At 43.3% G+C, this 23,044-nt stretch overlaps 2 protein-coding genes across 5 annotated transcripts in view; both read left to right on the top strand.

Moving 5' to 3' along the window:
- Positions 1–267: 267 nt before the first annotated feature.
- Positions 268–11,994, top strand: Hrg (histidine rich glycoprotein). The gene is made up of 7 exons (XM_027412987.2): positions 268–483; positions 3,273–3,389; positions 4,165–4,255; positions 5,610–5,776; positions 7,248–7,328; positions 9,245–9,346; positions 11,158–11,994. The coding sequence occupies exons 1-7, from the start codon at positions 268–270 to the stop codon at positions 11,992–11,994; spliced, it is 1,611 nt and encodes a 536-aa protein (XP_027268788.1).
- A 6,650-nt stretch (positions 11,995–18,644) lies between these two features.
- Positions 18,645–23,044, top strand: part of Kng1 (kininogen 1) — a 34,655-nt gene continuing 30,255 nt past the window's right edge. For all 4 annotated transcript variants that reach the window (XM_035444690.1, XM_035444691.1, XM_035444689.1 and 1 more), the window contains exons 1-2: positions 18,645–18,927; positions 22,153–22,263. In XM_035444690.1, the coding sequence (XP_035300581.1) occupies positions 18,733–18,927; positions 22,153–22,263 (306 nt within the window). In that variant the 5' untranslated portion in view covers positions 18,645–18,732. The remainder of the gene's footprint in view (positions 18,928–22,152; positions 22,264–23,044) is intronic.

The raw sequence follows: 23,044 nt of genomic DNA, 5'->3' as shown, positions 1-23,044 counted from the left end.
TTACTTCCAACTCCATCCCCACACCCACACAGTAAATGTTTAGGGTCTAAGACACCCTGAGCCAGTTGTCCACCGGATGTAGCCAAGGTGGTGTGAATGATAATCTTACCCTCTCTCCAGTATTATGTCTCAACTTTCTCCACTAATCATTTACAGACTGTTGACAGACATTTGAACCTGGGGTCAAGGTGACCATCCCCAGTTATACAACCAAACTCTATAAAGACCTTCATCAATTGAGTCTGTGTCACTGTAGAGTCCTCTGCCATGGGGGACCACAGCCTAGGATGGTTTAGCACAATGAATGTGCTCACCACAGCATTGCTTCTAGTCACCCTGCAGTATTGTCATGCCCTGAGTCCCACCAACTGTGATGCTTCCGAGCCTTCGGCTGAGAGAGTTCTAGACCTGATCAATAAAGGGCGGAGGAATGGCTATGCTTTCGAGCTGCTGCGAGTCGCTGATGCTCACCTGGACAGAGTGGTGAGAAATGGCCAATGAGGAGCCGAGCTGGGAGCCGAAGGGGAAAAGGAACTGGTGCCCCTGAGCAGACTGCCTTGCATAATTAGTGGCTTTGATCAGGCTTTCCTGTTTAGTTTCTGAGGCTTGCTCAATATTGTTGGGTTTGCCTCTAAACTAATGTTTGTTATTGACAGATCATTATCTATGCATCAGTCTGTAAGGACCCAGAAGAGCTATACTGAGCCCATGGAATACTGACCACCGTAAGACCCTCGGAAAGCTGAGGCTTCCAGAATCTTAGCCCAGAACCACGGCCACCCCATCACAGAATGGAGGCGAAAGTTTGATGCAAATTACATGAGGCTTTATTGTAGTTTAACCAGCTAACCCCATGTTAGCTCGGGTCTTTGACTCACCCACCATGGCGGATGACTAGCAAAGACAGTTCGAAGCTACTGCATACAGATCTTTATAGGGCAGCGTTGGCAGCATAAGGGGAGTGTCTAGGGGTATGCACAGGCTCAGGATTGGCGTGCCTCCAGGCTTGAAGGGTTTGCCCTGTGTTGATTGGTCAACTGGTTGTTATGGCCCATAGGCCCTCCCAGGGTGGTTGCTATGCTTTGTGCGTCATTGCTGTGCGCTTGTCTGTAAAGCACACCCAGGGTCATAAAGCATAGCACCACCAGCTAACTTCTGATTGGTTCCTTGTCACGAGGCAGGCATCTGACTTTCTAGTGACTAACTAACTTCTGATGGGTTCCTTGTCATGAGACAGGCATCTGACCTCTAAGTGACCAAGGCAGGTTTATGGCAAGCACGTGTTCGGTTGTTATGGCTGCCGAAAGGGGAGCTAGTCCCTTCAACCACATAAAAAAAAAAAAAAAAAAAAAAAAAAACTAGAATAGCTGTGTGCCTCAAGGAAACACCAGTCTGCTAAAGGCACATAGGCCAATTGTGTAACAGAGGACATATTTTGTGACCATGTGCCAGCCCAAGATGTTGGAGCGATTTAATGACAGTTCTCTTAATACGAAAGGCAAAGAAAGGTGCTGGTGGGTTCTGGAGGATAGATAGGATTTGAATTGATGTATTCTAGCACATTATCTCCTCTAGGAGAGCCGGGAATCCGAAAGAGGTGTGTTGCAAAGCAATTGAATAATCAGAGAGTTACAGAAGTTGAACAGGGCTCTGGGAAGGCCCAAATTCAGTGTGAAGCTGGGAGAGAGTACAGGTTTATCTCAAAGCCCGAAAACTTGTTATCTTCATTTAGACTATATGGTTGTTTAGAATGGATTTGATAGGGACTATGGAGGATGCTGATTCCTCCCACTGCAGCAATAACAGTAACAGCAACAATATCCCACATTTTCTCTGGTGGAATGTCTGAAAGCGGGAAACCAGAACCATGAGAAGCCAGACATGGACAACTACAGACAACACATAAAGCAGTTTATAGTTTTTACAGCATTGGAGATGAGGAGGCACGGCTAAGTGCAGAAAACGGGAGCACGGGAACTTAAGACAACAAACAATTTAATGGCCAGCTCTACCCCTCTAAGCTCTTTGCCACAAGTGTCAGACACAGGATGGGAGAGCATGGCGCTAATTCTGAATGGTAGTACAGAGAGGTGGGAGGAGGGGACACAATGAGATAGAGGAGACAGAAGCAGGAGACAGGGACATGAACTAAGAAGATTTTCAGGTATTCGGGAATTCGGAAGGGAGGACCAGACCGAGGCAGCAGCAAAGGGAAAACAATAGAGAGGACACAAGAGACATTTTAATGAAAAGCCATTCAGCCTGGTTGGTGATAGGCCAAAGCAAAGAAACGGATCAAAGCAAGATTCATTTATCTTTTTCCTTGCTTGTTTTGTTTGGCTGCTGCTGTTGCTATTAATAGCTTAGGCTGATCTTGAACTCTTGAGCCTCCTGAGCTTTGGAGTCATAGGTATGAGCCCTGGGCCCATGCAGTTTACATTTGTATAACCTGAACCCAACTAAAGGATTAATGAAGCCACTGATGAGCAAACCAACAGGGCCATTTAGTGACAGCTTTTTGAAGGCCAGAGAAGAGACATCCTGGTCCTTAAGGAGAGGATTTAGACATCACTGTTTGAAGCTGTTTACTCAAACATGTAGATTAAAGGACACAATAGAATATCCGAACAGATTTGGGTATACCAAGAAATTTTGTTTAAGAAAGGAGATTGCTGCCAGGCATAGTGGTGCATATGCCCGTAACCTCAGCACTTGGGAATGTGAAGCCAGAAGATCTATTCTAAGCCAGCTTGGGTTGTCACATCCTGGGATCCTGTTCTTAAAAGGAAAGAAAAGGAGCAGGGAACAGGAAAACAGAAAGAGGAGGGAAGAGGAGGACAAGGGAAGGAAAGGAAGGGAAGAGAAAGTAAGAAATTGCTTTCATTAAAAACAAAAACAAGCCAGGCGTTGGTGGTGCACGCTTTTAATCCCAGCACTCGGGAGGCAGAGGCAGGCAGATCTCTGTGAGTTCAAGGCTAGCCTGGTCTACAGAGCGAGTGCCAGGACAGGTTCCAAAGCTACACAGAAAAACCCTGTCTCAAAACAAAAAAGAAAGGAAGGAAGGAAGGAAGGAAGGAAGAGAGGAGGGAGGGAGGGAGGGAGGGAGAGAGAGAGAGAGAGAGAAAGAGAGAGAGAGAGAGAGAGAAAGAAAGAAAGAAAGAAAGAAAGAAAGAAAGAAAGAGAGAAAGAAAGAAAGAAAGAGAAACAAACCAAAACAAGGAATCTTTGGGTTCCCACATCCTACTGACCCGTTTCTTACTTGTCATCCTCAGGGAAATGCCACCGTCTACTACTTAGTCCTAGATGTGAAAGAATCTGACTGTTGGGTCTTATCCACAAAATCCCGGGATGCCTGTCTTCTAGATGTTTCTAGACGGCCATCTGAAATAGTAAGTAACTGGGCCCAGTGTTCCTCTTAAGTTTCTTCTGTCCATTCCGTTCACCCAGAAAAGCCACATATGGGCTAGAAAAAGCTGTTGATGCCTTCCTTAGTCATGAAGATGATGTCAACCTTAAATGACAAGAGTCATTCCTGAGAACCCCGTTGAAGGTAAGTCAGTAGGGCTTGTGCCTGCCCCCCACCAGGAATAACACCACCAGCTGCCAGTTTGGGGCAAATCACCAATCATCTTAGACTTCAGTCTCCTCAACTCTAAAGTAAGAGCATTGAAATAGGGGGACTCCCGTGTCATTTCCAGACCACACGGTCTATGAATTTATGAACTGGGAATTGTGTACCTTGAAGAGTGGTCCTGTTTGCAATAATGGCCATAGTCGCAGTGAGCAATATGGCCTTGCTGTGCATGTTGGACCTGGTTACTGAGGTCAGTCTCCCTGTCACAGAGGAGAACACAAAGAAATAAGCAGACATGATGTCAGTTCCAGAAGTGAGAGTCTTACACTTCGAGGGGCCCTAGTACTGTCTCCTTTGAAATATGTTTGCGATGTGGCCACGATCCACTTAAACAGTTGCTCTCATAAGGGTTTGGGGTGGCGATGGTGTACAGCACACAGAGAGGCGAAAAAGGCAACCCTTGGGGACAAGACTGATGGAAGAATCCCCAAATACACCTTAAGTGAGATGGTGTAGCATGTCCTGTGTGTCCCTCATAGGCAATCTGAGGCACATAGTTCCATTAGGGCTTAAAATCCTCTCTTTTACAGGTGATTGGACAATGCAAGGTAATCGCTACAAGATACTCAGACGAGTCTCAAGATTTTAGAGTGAATAACTATAACTGCACCACAAGTTCTGGTAAGGTCACCTGCAGAATTGCTAATTAATTCCAAATTAACACAGAACCCGCTCATACAGTGCTGTTCATTAGGTAACAGCACGATAGACATCAGAGAGGGCCCATGCCCTTTCGTTCCCCGTTAATACTCACTCTCCTGAAAATAGACGACAGTTAGTTCTCCACCTCTGATATATTTCATATAAAGAGATTTAATATATAAAGAAATGGATTTAAAGAGACAGTACACACCATCACAGAGACTTAGTTCTGAGTTTAGGCCAGCCTGAGGTTAAATTCAAACCTCATTATTTACCAGTTACCTCAGAGTCAACACTGTTGGAATGAAATCGAGTCTAGATTTTGTTTCCATGGTCATGAACTTCTGCCAGCCTCAAAATAATTGTGACTTGGGGCACATGCTACTTAACCTCTTTTGGCTTTCCTCATTTAGGATTATTGTTGGAATCAAATAGAATGTGTGCTGTTTGTGAAATACTTATCACTTGGTAAGAATTGCCTCCAATGGTTAAAAGTCCTGTAGTGCACTCTGCAGTGTACAAGGTAGTTATATATTGTATTATATGTAATGTATGCATTAATCACTTCATTTAGTCTCACACAAAACTATGGAGTAATCATTGTAAAACTTTCTGTTCTAGAGACAAAAATAATTGGGGCTGGCAAAGATTCCAACCATGTTCTTAGAAGCACATGGTAACACGACAGAGACGACTACATCTGCATCTCTACAGGGTTGGCTCCAGAGTCCATGCTCCTCTTGTTTATTTTTTTCCTGAAAGAATTGGTTTTAAAAGGGCAGATTTCAGCATGACTGAACATAGACACCAACCCAGCAGCTTCTATAGGAAGCTGCTTAAAGAAAGAAGCAAGGCGTGATGGGACAGGCCTGCACTCCAGCACTCAGGAGGCCAATGTGTGAGTTTGAGGCCAGCTACAGAGTGATTCCCTGTGGTTGAAAAGAAAAGAGAGAGGGAGACAGAGAGAGAGAGAGAGACAGAGACAGAGAGAGACAGAGAGAGAGAGATTTGCTGAATCCTTTTCTGTAACTTTAGCTTAAAGCTCTCTCCTTGACAAAGATAAGAAGTGTCAACCAAAACAGCACACTGTGAAAGCTGGAGCAGGAATGCCATCATGGATAGAGGTCATGACGAGTACCAGCAGGGAAGAGTGGCTGGGTGTCTCTGCTGCTGCTTGCCTGACTGATCTTGACGAGTTACTTTAGCCATCAATTGCTCTGTCTGTAATATGGAACCTAGTGTCCTCCTCTGCACTGTGCTGTATTCAGACATGGTGTTGACATTGCGGCTGACCCTCTGATGCTGTGGTATCGCCATCTTTTTTCTTCCTTAGTCTCTTCAGCCCTAAGCAACACGAAAGACAGCCCTGTGCTCTTGGATTTCTTTGAGGATTCTGAGCCTTATAGAGAACAAGCCAATACCGCCCTTGACAAGTACAAATGGGAGAATAGCGACTTTGGCTCTTTCAGAGTGGAACGAATAGAGAGGGTTATAAGAGCGGTGAGTTTCTACTACCTGGCGGGTGTGAGCTGAGGGGCACACCTGGTATACCTGCCTCACCTGGCTAGTTGCCTTTACAACCATCACAGTCTTTGATGCTTGGCAAACAGCAATCCCAATGCACAGCTCTTCTATAACTTCTTTTTCTTGAGAGAGAGTAGAATGAGGATATAGTGAAGATCTGACAGGGAGGAGGAGGAAGAAGAAGAAGAAGAAGAAGAAGAAGAAGAAGAAGAAGAGGAGGAGGAGGAGGAGGAGGAGGAGGAGGAGGAGGAGGAGGAGGAGGAGGAGGAAGAGGAGGAGGAGGAGGAAAAGGAAAAAATCTGAAGGAAAGACAAGAGCATGATGGGGTTATTCAAGCATTAAAAACTATCCAATTTTAGCCTCCTTATATTATGGCTAAAATATGGAAGCACAAAAAAAGAAAAAAGAGAAAACCTTCACCATGACCAGCATTGTAGGTGATACTGAAAGTCTCTGCCTCGAAGGCCAAGAATTCTAGTGCCTCCCACACAGAACTGTCAGGTAGAATAGCCAGCTGATGTTTGGTATTTGCTTCTTTTTAAGATATGTTTTTAAGATTTATTTGTTTGCTTGCTTGCTTGCATGTATGTATGTGCACACCATGTGTGATCTGCTCCCAGAGGTCAGAAGGGGGCAATGGATATCCTGCTGTGGGTCCTGGAATTGAACTCATGTCCTTTGAAAGAGCAACAAGTACTCTTTGCTAACGAAATATTTCTCCAGCCTTTCCAAGTGTTTTGGGAATGGAAAATTGACTAGATCATAGTGTTTCATGCAACGGGATGTATATAGTGTTGTTTGCTAGGAAGAATGTTAGGGTCTCACATGTATTGGCAAGAGGGAAGAAGCAGGCTGCAGACCAATACTTAGTATATGAGCCCATGTAAATGAAGTATTTAAAAAATCTATATATTCCTACATGTGGACAAAGCCTAAAAGGAGAAACACATCAAACCTGTGGCAATGGGACTAGGGAGATGGTTCACAGGTTGAGAGCACTGACAGCTATTGTAGAGGACCTGAGTTCAATTCCCAGCACCTACATGGTGGCTCACCATGTATCTGTAACTCTTTTTCCACAAGATCTGATGCCCTCTTTTGACCTCCTTGGACACTATGTGTACATGGAACACAGACACACATGTATGATAAATACCCCACACATAAAAACATACATAAAATGAAAAAAAAGCAGTAATGGTGCCATCCCCCAAGAATGAAGGTCTGGGCTAAGGGAGGGTGTTTTTCCCTGCTATGCTTATGCCTATATATTAGAAAGCTTCTGTGAAATAGTGATCTTGTATCACTGATACAGTATATTTTTAGAAGGCAGAAAGCATAGAAAACTAGCATGTATTCATTATTTTAATTCCCATGGTGCTTTAAGAGATATTGTTTAATCGATATCTATTGCTTTTCCTGAAATTATGTTATGCCTCTGTTCTAGAGAGGAGGGAAACGAACCAATTACTACTTGGACTTCTCTATGAGGAACTGTTCCACACAGCATTTCCCCAGACACCCTCCAGTAAGTATGACACACCCCTGTGATACACTGCCAGACAGTGTTCACCACTTGAAGGAGCTCTTCCAAATGTTTTATGCATGTGTTCACTTACCGACACTCATGCTACCACCATAGCAGGTAAGTGCTCATATTTTCTCTGGTATGCAAATGAGAAAATGGTTTTAGCATATTCGTGATATTATCTACATACACCTGAAATTGAGTTTTCAATTCATCAAGACTAAAGACTTAGTGAAGTAATAACCAGCATATACTAGGGTCATCTACAACAACGAATCAACCCCCACTGGGATTCCAAATGGCAAGTGAAGACATTATTGTGGTCTTGCCAAGGTTCACAACCAAGTTTGAATTAGGATCCAGGTCTTTCCAGCATGACTTCTTCCCCAGTCAAATCGACCCATTATCTCTTGGAAGATCATACTAATAAAACCAGATATTTCTTCCCTTTAGTCATCGCTAATAGGTATTTGGTTTTAGTGATAAGAAAGTCGCTAGTATATATAGTGCCTTGGTGTTTACAAAGCATCTCCACATAGTGTCTGCCAGGCTTCATGACAATACAACCAAGTGGATGCAAGTGTCTAGCTCTGTTACCCCGGAATAAGGATGCCTGAAATCTCTTTTTGTTATAGTTTTGTTTGTTTTTCTAGATGGGTGTTTCTTTGCATAGGCCTGACTGTCCTGGAATTTGCCCTGTAGTCCAGTGTGGCCTCGAACTCAGAAAGAGTGAAGTACTGGGATTAAAGGGGTACATCACCACCCACCCAGAGAGGCCTGAAATCAGAACCATGTACCTGTGCTCTGTTAGCCAGGAAATGTCAGCAAATGGCAACTCGGTTCTGATCTCAACTCCAGGGCTTTCCTGGGGTTTAATGGCACATTCACTTTCTCTGGCCAGAAGAGAGGAAGCATTTACTGTTTCATGTTCCAACTGCTCAAATTTCCCACTTGGGCCAGTTCTAGATTCCTACTCAGAAGCCACAAAAGATATGACATTCTTTCTCCTAAGCCCACCACTAACAAACTTGTCGGTGTGTCTCTGTGGTGGGTGCTAAAAACCCAGTGCAGAATTCTGAGGGCTGGAGAAGGGGAAGCTAACAGCCTCATCTCCCTGAACGAAAGGGGCCTGTAATCTGTAGGTAGATAACATTACATTCATTTTACAAACAGTGAATTTCAGAACTTTTGTACAATTTGTCTCCCACCTCTGGCAAATGATAAAGCGACGTCCATATAGGTTTGCTTGACTTCAAAACTGTACAGACAGCCTCAACGCATAGCTTCTTCTAGAAATGAGTTGTCTCCTTGTCCTTGGACAAATAGCCTTAGGGCCTTCCAGAGCACAGGAATGCCAGCCATTAGGGCCAGCAGACACATTCACAGAGCCCAAGCAGACCTGTCTTTGCAGTGGCTCTGCCCTTCACAGCACTGCAAGTTACACAAATCCATTTTCTACAGTGTTCCTCCTTCACCCAGGAACAAGCAACCCAGGTTTTCAGTGCAGAAGCACTGGCCTAAGAACCACAGGGACATCCTTCCTACCCCTGTGGAAGTACAGTCCTCATGTCTGGTCATGGCAGGAAACCACAGAAGCCGGAACAAAAACGTGTGGAACCTGTACTTTACCAGAGTGTTGACTAGATAACCTTGATAAATCACTTAGGGGTGTATGATAGTATTGTCTTCTGTTTTCCTTGTTTGTTTAGGTGTCCTGCGTGCCAGGCCTCCACTGGGAAGTTACAGATCTGGTTCCTTTTCCACTTATTATTTAAAGCTTAACTCAGTCGGAAATCTTCACTCTCCTGTACATACATACACACACACACACACACACACACACACACACACACACACACACACACACACATTCTTTGTACACACACTAATAAACTAACAGGCATCTCCCTTTGCAGGTCTTTGGGTTCTGCAGAGCAGTTTTGTCCTATGATGTAGAAGCCTCCAACTTGGAAACCCCAAAAGACACTGACATAAACTGTGAAGTCTTCAACTTTGAGGTGAGCTAACTGAGCATCCTTTGTCATGAGCAGGACCAGGCCAAGTGACAATTTCTCACACATAGTACATTTGGCTCATTTGGCTTTTATTATGCATGTGTGTATAGGTGTGTGTGTGTGTGAGAGAGAGAGAGAGAGAGAGAGAGAGAGAGAGAGAGAGAGAGACAGAGACAGAGACAGAGACAGAGACAGAGACAGACAGAGACAGAGACAGAGACAGGACAGAGACAGACAGACAGACAGACAGACAGACAGACAGACAGACAGACAGACAGAGACAGGGACAGGGACAGGGACAGGGACAGAGAGAGTAGGTTTGTTGTCACCAAGAACATGGATCCATAGATTTTATTTGTATTTTCTTTCGTTTATTTGGGTTTTTTGTTTTTGTTTTTGTTTTTGTTTTGAACTTCTTTTTTATTATTATTTATTTATTTTTATTAGTTCAAGTTAGGGAACAAACTTGTTTCACATGTAAGTCCCTTCTCCCTCTCCCTCCTCTCACCCCCCTGTTTTTGTTTTTGAGACAAGGCCTCACTATGTAGCATTGACCGGTCTGGAACTCACTTCGGAGATCAAGCTGACCTCAAACTCCTAGAGATCTGCCTACCTCTGACTCCCAAGTGCTAGGATTAAAGGTGTACACTGTCACACCAACCATATGTACATCACCATGCCCAACTGTAGTTTTTTTTTTTTTTAAGTTAAAGTCTGTTAGTATACAACCGTGATTCCATATGTAGGAAGCTGAAATAGAAGAATAGCCGAGTTCCATGCCAGCCTGAGATACAGAGAAAGACTCTGGGGTTTTTTATTTGTTTGTTTTATTTAAAAAATAAAAAGAGCTAAAGTCGAGGGTTTAGAGACCAAGTGTCATCTGTCCTCTGGAAGAGAGTCTGTTTCCAGAAGAGTGACTGTCCTCTGGAAGGGTGTCTTGAGACTGTGTTAGAAATGTCAGGTCCAGCATAAAATGCTAGTTTAATAGACAGGTACCATTCCTTCATAGAGTTTCATCAATTTTCATTGAAATGAAAAAAATAAGAATAAAACTTTTTTTTTTTTTTTAGTTTTTTAGTTTTTCAAGATAGGGTTTCTCTATGTATAGCCCTGGTTGTCCTGGAACTTGCTCTGTAGACCAGGCTGGCCTCAAACTCAGTAAGATCTCCCTGCCTCTGCCTCCCAAGTGCTGGGATCAAAGGCATGCACCACCATTGCTGGAAAGTATAATACAATATTTTATGAAACAGCATATCCAAAGGGCTACCCTTACTTTTGAGATTATCTTTCTAATTTGTCAAAATAGTATTTCTCTTGGAAAATTATAATGCTATTCAGTGACAGGGTTTTGTTTTTTGTTCTTGTTTTTGTTTTTTGGGTTTTTTTTGGGGGGATTGGGTATTTTAAATGTAATTTGGCTAGAAAAAAATTGAGAACCAGACCAGAGAGATGGCTCAATGGTTAAGAGTAGTAGCTGCTCTTACACAAGACCAGGGTTCAATTCCCAGCACCCACATGGCAGCTCACAGCTGTCTGTAACTCCAGTTCCAGGGGATCTGATGCCCTTATCTGGCCACCACAGGCACTGCACACACACACACACACACACACACACACACACACACACACACACACACGGTGCACAGACATATATGCAGGCAAAGTCACACACACATAAAATACTATTTTAAGAGTTTTTTTAGTATCTTACTTCTTAAATTGATTCATAAAATCTTTGAGAGCCTCCAGTCTCAGTCAAGCCTATCATCTAGCTTCTTACATAATTACATTCACTTTTCTGTGTCCTTTACCAGGATAGAAACATGAGTGACATAAAGCCCCACTGGGGCCATGAGCATTCTTGTGGCAAACATTTGTGCAAGTTCAGTGGATCCAGGGGTCATCATCATACCCACAAGATGTATGAACATGGCTACCCGCCTCCACCAGAAGGAGAGGAAGACTCAGATAGACCACCACCTCAAGACAGATCCCTCCCACAACCACCTCCTCGACATTCCTCTCCTTTTGGTACCAACAGAGCCCATAGACCCCCTCATAATCACAGTTGTAATGAGCATGTTTCCCATAGACACCCTCCCCATGGACACCATCGCCATGGACACCCTCCTCACGGACACCATCCCCATGGACACCCTCCCCATGGACACCATCCCCATGGACACCCTCCTCATGGACACCATCCCCATGGACACCCTCCTCATGGACACCCTCCCCATGGACACCCTCCTCATGGACACCATCCCCATGGACACCCTCCTCATGGACATGATTTCCATGACTATGGACCCTGTGATCCACCCTCCAACAGCCAAAAACTGAAAGGGCAGTATCACGGGGACCATGGCCCACCACATGGCCACTCACGAAAAAGAGGTTCAGGTAAAGGGTTCTCTCCTTTCCACCACCAAGAAATTGGAAATGTCTACCGACTCCCTCCACTAAGTACAGGTGAAGTTCTGGATGTTCCTGAAGCCAATTTCCCCAGCATCTCACCACCAAATTGCAACAATCCCCTACAACCAGAAATTCAATCCTTCCCCGAGGCAGCCTCCAAGTCATGTCCAGGGAAATTCAGAAGTGAGTTTCCACAAATTCATAAGTTTTTTGCAAATATGCCTCCAAAATAAAACCTGACTCCTTGGTGGGGAGAAAATGAACAATGTTCTGAATAAATAAAATGTGAACAGTAAGAAATGAAAGGTGTGGTTATTTTCACACTTAGGGGAGTATGGGAAAGACAAGATAGACAGACAAATGGAAAGGAGAGGAAAGACATCAATGCTATGAAACAGAGTTGATTTCCGTCACTGGATCCTGCATCAGATGAGAAGTCTCTTAAGAATTTCTGTCTTCCTGGGCTGGAGAGATGGCTCAGAGGTTAAGAGCACTGACAGCTCTTCCAGAGGTCCTGAGTTCAATTCCCAGCAACCACATGGTGACTCACAACCATCCGTTATGAGATCTGCTGCCCTCTTCTGGTGTGCAGATAAACATGGAAGCAGAATGTTGTATACTAATAAATAAATAGAATCTTTAAAAAAAAAAAAAGAATTTCTGTCTTCCTTGGGTTAATTCCCTAATTCTAGCTGAGGGTATTAGCTACGTTTCTGTTGCTGTAATGAAATCCCATGACCAAGGGAACTTATGGAAGAGAGAGTTTGTTTTGCCTTATGGCTCCAGAGAGATGAGAAGTCCATCATAGCAGGGAGCCGTGGCAGCAAGTGACAGGAAGGGCATCGGGAGCTAGGAGCTGAGAGCTCACATCACATGCACAAAGCAGAAAGAGCTGAACAGAAGTAGCATGGGGCTTTTTATCTCAAAGGCTGAATCCAATGACATACTCTCTTCAGCAAGGCCATACACTCTAAACAGCCCCAGAAAGGATCACAAACTGGGGACCCAATGTCCAAACATCTGAGCCTGTGGGGACATTCTCAATCAAACCACCACAATGGACATATCAAGAAAGTATATATTGCTTTTTTTAAAAAGTGACTCACTCCTAATGATTGCCAGTCTAAATTCCATTACAAAGCACTTAATAAAACTGGCTATAAGTGGCAGAGACAGTTTTAGCATAATCACGAGCCTAAATTCAGATGTTCAAGAAATATCATTCACGTTCCAACTAATTCCCATTTCACACAGGCACTCTCCTGGGCTCAGGGGAAACTAAGCCTGGAGTCCCTGCAGCCTGCCTCTCCCCATGCAGATTTGTACCACAGAGTGCCACACTTGAGAGGACACAGGGCCATCAGCATGTGCACATTCTCTTTGAGGCTAGCTTAACGGCCACTTCGACATCCAATTAAAGATAAAGGAATCCCTAGAAGATCACCAAGGGACAAGAGTGCCAAGATGCACCACTGCACTTCCAGGGATCTTGCCCAAACTGTGTTTCCAGAAGGGAGAGCAGAGCTCTGCTTCTCAGGAACCCTAGACCCCACTCCCACTGTCCTTCCCATCTCTTTTCCATAAGATGCCTTCTCTCTAGTCTCGGGTGAGTTTGCCTTATTTATTTTTGATGCTAAACAACTGTTTTTCTTCCACTTTAATACTCTTGCTCCTTCTTTCTAAATCTGAACTCACACACCTGGAACCAGGTTAATCAACTTCAGATTTTCTCTACCTCCCAGCCCCAGTGGTCATTAGTACTCTAAATACTGAAAAACCGGCATGGCACAGGCACTGACCAGTTCCAGCAACCATTTAGAACATTTGCCAACCAGAAATGACCAGTGTGACCATTCTATGGGGGCCAGCTAAATGTTGCCTTAGGGAACCACATTCTTTTTCGGAAGCATGAACCTGGAGTCAGCTGCCTGAGTGAAAGGTTAAGAAAAGGGGGCTATCAGGTAGCCAAGAACAAATAAACTCAGATTAATAACCCAAAATATTATTTTCCCACAGATTTGTTTTGTTATTTCTTTATTTTGTTGTTATTTGTTTGTTCACTTGTTTGTCTTTTGAGACAGGGTTTCTCTGTGTAGCCATGACTATCCTAGAACTTGCTCTGTACATCAGTCTGGCCTTAAACTCACAGAGATTCACCTTCATCTCCCTCACAAGTGCTGGGATAAAAGATATGGGCCACCACCGCCCAACTCATTTTCTAATTAATAAAGCACTTTGATAAATGTTTCTTGAGTTTACGAGAATACATCTTGAAAAGCATAGATATTAAAAACCCCTGATTCATTTTTATAGATATCCTATTGCAGTTGCTACAGATAAACAATAGCATTAAAGGCAGAAAATAAGCTGTGCATGGTGGCACACACCTCTAAGTCCCAGAAATCAGGAGGCAAAGGCAGGAGGATCTCTACTGGTTCAAAACCAGCCTGGCTACATAGTGAGTTCCAGGACAACTGTAGCTATATAATAGGGAGAGCTTGTCTCAAAAAACTAAACAAAACAAGAAACAAACAAACCAAAGCATCAGCCTTGTAAGGAGCATATTTACATTCAACAAGGCCATACCTACTCCAACAAGGCCATACCTCCTAGTAGTGCCACTCCCTGTGGGCCTATGGTGGCCATTTTCTTTCAACCAACATAGTTGGTAACCTGTAGAACTCAGGTTAGAGCTCTGGTGAGCCTCCTCCAAAGCCATATTCTTTGCGCACTGGCTGTTCTGGCTGTTCTGGAAGTGTTCACAGTGACCCAAGTCCTTCATGGTAGTTACTCACTTCCTCACCCTCCCATCTTCCAGCTCCTCTATTTCTTCCTCTTCCTCCTTCCACTCAACCTGGAAACTTACCTATGGTGAAGAAATACTATGAAAACATCTCTTATATTCTAAGAGCCTGGAACGTTTGCTGGGCCTCGCAGTCAGAGTTAATAATACACCTTGAAGTCACTGAAGACCTAGGACTGCTGTCCTACTGTGTACTCATCATGTTTGTTTGACCTGCCTTCTTGAGAACAATGCAACAACCAACCTTACTTGCCTTGGAATGCCCATGTAGTCAAATGTTACAACCTAAGCTAATGCATAACTGTAATCTTAAGTTGTGTATTCTTCTGTGCCCCTGATACAAAAGTAATGTATGTGTGTGTTGTGATAATCATTTGCTGAAAGCAGCAAATAGGTTGAAAGAGGCTTTATAAAATGAGCATCAACCATTAATGTTGGATGTAACATGGATATTGCTTGATAGCATTTGTTTATTTGTTATCTGGGTCATTTTGATGTAGGAGAAACTTGAAATAGTAACATTGATGTTAAAAGGATTTACTAACAAACATTCTTTAGGAAATACTAAGTTACACAAAGTAGAATTTAGTTAAAGGAACACTGCCTACAATATGACTAGAAAGTAAGCAGTGTACTGACCAGACTTCTTAGAAATACAAAGAATATTTTCTATCATAATTGACATGGTAGTGTGCACTGTGGTAGTTAGTAGGGGGAACCTATATATATGGAGATTTTGGCTAGTTTAACCAATACAGGGGATGTGTAATGGCAATGCAAGTAATTCATGCAACAGTAATTGTACATGTTGCATAGCTGGTGTAGGGCTGGCTGGCTCCAACAAGTAGCAAGCTCAGGCTTTCCTTGCTTCCGCATAATTACAGTTTTTTATGCTGCTCTTATTTAATAGGACCTCCCTTGAACTGATTACTCCGTGTTTTCCTTTTGGATTTTGTAAGCCAGAAGTTTTTGGCCATGGGTTGGAAGACAAGTGGCATAGTTCAGACACAAGTAGGTGGGCTCCAGAAGCTTTGAATGATTGCTTGGATTTGACAGTCTTAACCCTGCTGCTCCAGCTATAACAAGAGCTTCTTACCTGGGCGACATCTGCCCTTCTACTGTGACTTGTGTGACTCCAGCACTTACCAGCCCGTTGAAGCACTGCTCTTCCTCAGGTCTGCAGTCTTGGGCTAGCCCTCTTTATTGAAGACATGAATGGTTGTGCATGTGCACTGGCTACTGTTTTCACTTTTGTGCTTTTTTGGAAGTGCAGTGGTTTTGTGCAACCTTTACAAAAGTCTGAATTCACTTCCCCATATTAGAAAGTAGATACCATACATACCTCGCTTGACTTCAGGAAACTAAAATTAAAGACTTGCATTCTCTGCCTTAGTTTCTCTTCGATACCCACCTTCTCTTTTCTTTGCTTCTGTGAGCTGTGGTGCTGGGCTGTTTAATTCACATGAAAGCTTAAGTGTTTCTGTCTTCACTTTCAAAACTTGCTTAAATAAAAGGATTTTTAGTAAAAAAACAAAATGAAACAAAACAAAATAACCCCATTAAGATATTCTGATTTCGACTGCGAAAAGATATTCACCAACCCCACATCTGACAGAAGGCTGATCTCCAAAATATACAAAGAACTCAAGAAGCTATTCTCCAAATCACCAAACAATCCAATTAAAAAATGGGGTACAGAACTAAATAGACAATTCTCAATAGAGGAATCTAAAATGGCTGAAAGACACATAAGAAAGTGTTCAACATCCTTAGCCATCAGGGAAATGCAAATCAAAACAACTCTGAGATACCATCTTACTCCTGTCAGAATGGCCAAAATCAAAAACACCAATGACAGTTTATGCTGGAGAGGATGTGGAGAAAGGGGAACACTCCTCCACTGCTGGTGGGAGTGCCAACTTGTACAGCCACTTGGGAAATCTGTATGGTGACTCCTCAAGAAAATGGGAATGAGTCTACCACAAGATCCAGCAATTCCACTCTTAGGCAAATACCCAAAAGAAGCACATTCATACAACAAAGACATCTGTTCAACCATGTTCAGAGCAGCACTACCTGTAATAGCCAGAAACTGGAAGCAGCCTAGATGCCCCTCAACCGAAGAATGGATGGAGAAAATGTGGTACATTTACACAATTGAGTACTACTCAGCAGAAAAAATACAATGGAATCTTGAAATTTGCAAGAAAATGGATGGAACTCAAAGAAACCATTCTGAGCGAGGTAACCCAATCACAAAAAGACAAACATGATATGTACTCACTCATATGTGGATTTTAGACATAGGGTAAGGGGATTACCAGCCTACAATCCACACTGCTAGAGAAACTAATAAACAAGGAAGACCCTAAAACAGACAAACTTTGTCCCCTGGAGAAGGGGAAAGGGTCACCATCTACTGAGCAAATTGAGAACATGGGAAGAGGGGGGAGGAAGCTACGAGAGTGAGAAGGGAAGAAAAGGAAGAATGCAGAGGTCATAAGGAAGCAGAAAGGTTGAGTCAGGTGTTGATTAGAAGAAAGGACATATGATAGGTAGGATTTTAGTTGGAGGGGTGGTAGAGGAGGAAGGGAGGGAGAAGAGAGCTGGTGTCATCATATAACCCAATCTTGTTTGTAATTCAAATATATAAAAAATATAAAACTAAAAAAAAAAAGATATTCTGATTTCCAGCCAGGAGGTGGTGGCACACACCTTTAAACCCAGAAGAGGCAGGTGGATCTCTGTGAGTCTGAGGCCAGACTAGTCTACAGAACAAGTTCCAGAACAGCCAAGGCTACACAGAAAAACCCTGTCTCAGAAACAAACAAACAAAAAAAAAAGGTTTCCACATTCTTTGGGTGAAGAAATAGAGATGGGATGGTTAAGACTCTGACTCACAAACACACACATGGGCAGACATAAACTCACACTCATTCACACCCAGACAGGAAACATACACATACACAATTGGCATACATGCACATGCCTGTTCAGTCTCAATCACATAGAAGTTCAGGAGTAGAGGCCAGATTGACATCCATCTAGGATCTCCAGCCAAGGGACTGTTTCTGCCTGCTCCTATAAAGTCACCATTCAACCCATGGTGACAGCACCCCACCTCAGGGCCTCTCAGGCAGGCTCCATTGCAAACTAGAGGTTTCTTTTATTTCTTCTTTCTCTTTTTCTTCTTCCTTCCCTCTGTCCTTCCTTTCTTTTCTTCATTATTATTATTGTGTGTGTTTATACAGAGAGGATGAGAATGTATAAGGCAGCACAAAGCCACAGCCCACATGTAAAGGTCAGAGACCTCTCAGGAGTGGGAGCCTCACCATCCACCTTGGTAAGACAGGTCTCCTTGTTTCTCCTGCTCTCATACTCCAGGCTACCAGCCTGTGAGCTTCCTGGCAATCCTCGTGTCTCCACCTCATGGATCACAGTAGGAATGCCAGGACTACAAATGTGTGCCACCATCCACAGTTTTTTGTCTGACTCCCAGACATCAAACTCAAGTTGTCAGCATGAGGCTCGTGAGGCAAGCACTTTGACCTGCTGGGCTCCTGCTGGCCTCTCCCTTCCCTTGAGCTAGTAGAATTGAGCAGAGAGGCTGGTTTTCAGGTGTGCCAGTGTCCTTTCTGTGCTTGTGCTTTTCAGGAACGCGCCAGAACTGACAGCAGTCTGCTCCTGTACACATTAATATCCCACTAGCAATTCCGTATGGGAGGTGTTTGTACACTGGCCTCATTGTTCACACATGCAGAGACCTTTGCAACCAGTCCAGTAAAGTCACAAGAAGATAACGGGATTGGTTGTTGGTTTTAGCTCCTCTTTTATTGGTTTCTGCTCTAATTTACTGTACAAAGTTGTGCAACGTTTTGGAAACGGGCTCCCTACTCCCACATTCTTTCCAAAGGCAAACGAGCAGGTCAACAACCTCGATGTCGCAATGTTCCAGCCTGAAACCTGCTTGGACAGCGTGCAGAGTTGTATTTGTTCTTTGGGAAGAGGACAAACAGCTTGTGACAGCAGGAATCCAAATAGGTCTCCAGTGGCGAGGCAGGGAGAGACAGGACAGGACAGACCAGAGAAGCTGCTAAAAAGCAGTTTCTAAGCTGGCTTCCAGTCCTTGGCAAAACCATCCCCGCCATTTGGGAGGGAAACTTAAATCATGAAGCTAATTACTATCCTGTTCCTCTGCTCCAGGCTGCTACCGAGTTTAACACAGGGAGAAGTCTCCCAGGAAATTGACTGCAATGACGAGGATGTATTCCTGGCTGTGGATGTGGCTCTGAAGAAGTATAACGCTGGGAACCAAAGCGGCAACCAGTTCATGTTGTACCGAGTGACTGAGGGCACTAAAATGGTGAGTGGCTGCTTAACTGTGAAATTGCTTATAATCTGTGCTCTCTGGCATGGCACTGGAGGACAGGAAGGGACAAGGCATTGTGGGGAATCCAGCAACTTCATCAGCTTGCAACAGGAGAATGCACTGGGTCTGTGAACTCAGTGACCTCCTGCCTAAAGTGGGAGTTGGGTATGGGGATGAATAACGGGAGTAAGAGGAGAGTAAGTGGGAATTATTACCTTGGACCACATGAATACCACCGAGTGTGTGTGGCTGATTCTTTGAGGTTAATAGCAATGTTTCCATTAGTTTTCTTCAGTTTTGGGGGGATGCAGGGAGGCTGGGGCAGGGTGTCATGTAGCTTTAGACTAACCACCAAATTGTTATGGTGATGACCATAAACTTAAACTTTTCATCGTCCTGCCTCCATCTCCCTATAATTACAGGGATGTGCCACCACGTCAGGTTTATGTGGTACCAGAGAATCAAACACAGGACAGACTAGGCAACTACACCCCCAGCCCATTAGGCTAGTTTTTACTATGCTTTCATTTCTGCATTAGTGCACTAAGGTAGGAGACAAATGTAGGCAGGATCCATAAATCTAAGAAAGACAAAATCTTTAAGAGTTTAGAAAAAATTTCTGGGTGATGGTGGCACACGCCTTTAACCCCAGCATTTGGCAGGCAGAGTCAGGTGGATCTCTGACTTCCAGGCCAGCCTGGTCTACAGAGTGAGTTCTAGGACAGCTAAGACTACATAGGGAGACCCTGTCTCAAACAACAAGATTTAAAAAAAAAAAAAAAAAAGTTTAGAGACTGGAGAGATGGCTCAGTGGTTCAGGGCACTGGGTACGCTTGCAGAGGACCTGGGTTCAGTTCCCAGCCCCATGGTAGCTCAAAACCATCTATAACTCTAGTTCCAGGGGATCTGGTAACTCTTTTGGCCACAACTGGCATCAGGCACACATGTAGTACATATACATACCTTCAGGCAAACACACATACACATAAAATAAAAACTTTTTTAAGCTATTAGTAACATTTATTAAAAAAAAGAAAAAAGAAAACCTAGACCCAATTGCATATTTTCCCTGGGTGGAGTTAACTAAGATATGAGAGAGTTCCACACAGTTAACATTGGTTCTCTTTTACTAATCAGAAAGTCTTGTTATAAAATACACAGACAGCTAGCTAATTAGTGTCAAAATTTCATTAATTTTCCAAACTAAGAAACTATGTTTTTTTATTCTTTTTTTGACTTTTTTTTATTTGAATTACAAACAAGATTGAATTACATGACAATCCCAGTTCCCTTCTCCCTCCCTTCCTCCTCTACCACCCCCCTAACTAAAACCCTATCTATCACATATCCTTTCTTCTAATCTACACTTGACTCAACCTTTCTGCTCCCTCATGACCTCTGCATTCTTCCTTTTCTTCCCTTCTCATTCTTGTAGCTCCCTCCCCCCTCTTCCCATATTCTCAATTTGCTCAGGGGATGGTGACCCTTTCCCCTTCTTCAGGGGACAAAGTTTGTCTCTTTTAGGGTCCTCCTTGTTTACTAGTTTCTCTGGCAGTGTGGATTGTAGGCTGGTAATCCCTTACTCTATGTCTAAAATCCACATATGAGTGAGTACATATCATGTTTGTCTTTTTGTGATTGGGTTACCTCGCTCAGAATGGTTTCTTCGAGTTCCATTCATTTTCCTACAAATTTCAAGATTCCATTGGTTTTTTTTTTCTGCTGAGTAGTACTCCATTAAAAAGTGGGGTACAGAACTAAATAGACAATTCTCAATAAAGGTATCTAAAGTGTCTGAAAGACACATAAGAAAGTGTTCAATATCCTTAGCCATCAGGGAAATGCAAATCAAAACAACTCTGAGACACCATCTTACCCCTGTCAGAATGGCTAAAAATCAAAAACACTAATGACAGTTTATGCTGGAGAGGATGTGGAGAAAGTGGAACACTTCTCCACTGCTGGTGGGAGTGCCAACTTGTACAGCCACTTGGGAAATCAGTATGGCAACTCCTCAAGAAAATGGGAATGAGTCTACCACAAGATCCAGCAATTCCACTCCTAGGCATATATCCAAAAGAAGCACATTCATACAACAAAGACATCTGTTCAACGATGTTCATAGCAGCACTATCTGTAATAGCCAGAAACTGGAAGCAGCCTAGATGCCCCTCAACTGAAGAATGGATAAAGAAATTGTGGTACATTTGCACAATGGAGAACTACTCAGCAGAAATAAAACTTTAAAATTGAAAAGCTTTCAAAAAGATAAATAATAAATTTCACTTTCAAAGACTCTTTCTTTGGATAAGTCAAGTTTCTTCAGCAGAAAAACAAAATCCAGTCATTTGATGTGAGGATAAAAAGAAAACCCTAATGGATGTAGACTTATGTGTTTGTTTCCCACAGATAAAACAAAGCCTTTTGTTTCTCTCTCCAGCACGGTGTGAATTCTGCTTCCAGGCACTCTGGGGCCTCAGTCCACTAGTACCTCCACTGGGTGATGGATGGAGTACATGGGTGTTTTGTTGTACAATGTCTGTGTAGTGGGCTTCCCCTCTCTGTCACTGGGGATGCAGGCCAGGGCACACATCAGGCAAACACTAAGCTGAACCCTGGCCCTTGGGTTTTTTGAGGCAGGGCCTCATTATGTAGCTCTGTTGGCCTTGAACTCAAGGTCCTCCTATCTCAGTCCCCTAGGCCCCTCAATCATACAGGCTTTGCACTACGCCCAGCTCCAACCTGACATTTTGAAGACCTATACATGTACATGCAAACTAGGTTTTACCAAAAAGAGGGCAGGGCTATTACTATGGATACTGCTTTGGAATCGTTAAGGAAATAAGTATATTATGGAATTCTTCCCAGGAGTGTTTATGTAAATGTAAACTTTTTAAAAAGATTTTATTTATTTATTATGTATACAACATTCTGCTTCCATGTATATCTGCACATCAGAAGAGGGCACCAGATCTTATAACCGATGGTTGTGAGCCACCATGTGGTTGCTGGGAATTGAACTCAGGACCTCTGGAAGAACAGTCGGTGCTCTTAACTGCTGAGCCATCTCACCAACCCGTAAACGTAAACTTTAATATTTTAATAAACACTTAGCTCTCCTTGAGTCTGATCAGGACAGCTGTTTGTGATGTGTCGGGTCCCACATACTTGCTGTTGACTCCACTGAATGACTCCAAGTGTCACCTTTGCTTTCCTCAGGTTGGCTCTGAGACATTTTATTCCTTCAAATATCAAATCAAGGAGGGCAATTGTTCTGTCCAAAGTGGCCTCACCTGGCAGGACTGCGACTTCAGGGATGCCGAGGAAGCGGTGAGTGTGCTCTTTATACAAAAGCCCCCAGCCCTCTCCATGTAACCATCTGGGTTCTATAAATTTAAATGAAAGTGTTAAACTGACAGATCAAACATAAAACTTATACATGTGGTGGGTATGCCTGACAATTTGATCCAGTGCACTTGCTTAAACCTGGGGCACCTGTCTCCTTGGGCAGTCATCAGTCCTTTAAGGTGACAACATTCAAAATCCTTCCAGCCATTCTGCAATGAAAACATGAAATTCTTATCTGTATTCACTTGGTTCCAATCAAACTGTCACTCAGTGATCCTTTCGGCCTTTTCCTGTCCCCAGCCTTCAGCGGCTGGTGACTAGTATTCTGCTCCCAGCTTCTGTGACATCACCCTTTGTTGACCTTTGATGTCCTGTGCCTACATGCTTTCACTAACCTGCTGTTTTCCAGTCCCTTCCATGTTGCAAGTGACGAGTTTTAATTCTTTACAGTTCTTTCCACTATGTATATACACCAACTTCCTTGCCCACTCGTCAGTTGCAGACTTTTTTAATTACAAGGAGATGATTTACATTATTGAGCTTTTTATGAAGGATGCACATAAACATCTTAGTACATAGAACATTTAGCCACATTATCTCTAAATTCTTGAGATGACAGAAAAACCAGGAGTATGCCAATCATTAACCAGGTTTGTTGTCCACTCACAAGGAGGTCGTCGTAGTAACCAACGAAGACTGTGTGTCAGACCCCAGACATTTGGGCTGAGTTCAAGGTCTAGTGAAGGAAGAATATGGGAGTACC

Source organism: Cricetulus griseus, chromosome 4 (genome assembly GCF_003668045.3).
Source record: "Cricetulus griseus strain 17A/GY chromosome 4, alternate assembly CriGri-PICRH-1.0, whole genome shotgun sequence".
Taxonomy (NCBI): domain Eukaryota; kingdom Metazoa; phylum Chordata; class Mammalia; order Rodentia; family Cricetidae; genus Cricetulus; species Cricetulus griseus.
This window is presented reverse-complemented; position numbering and strand designations above follow the sequence as displayed.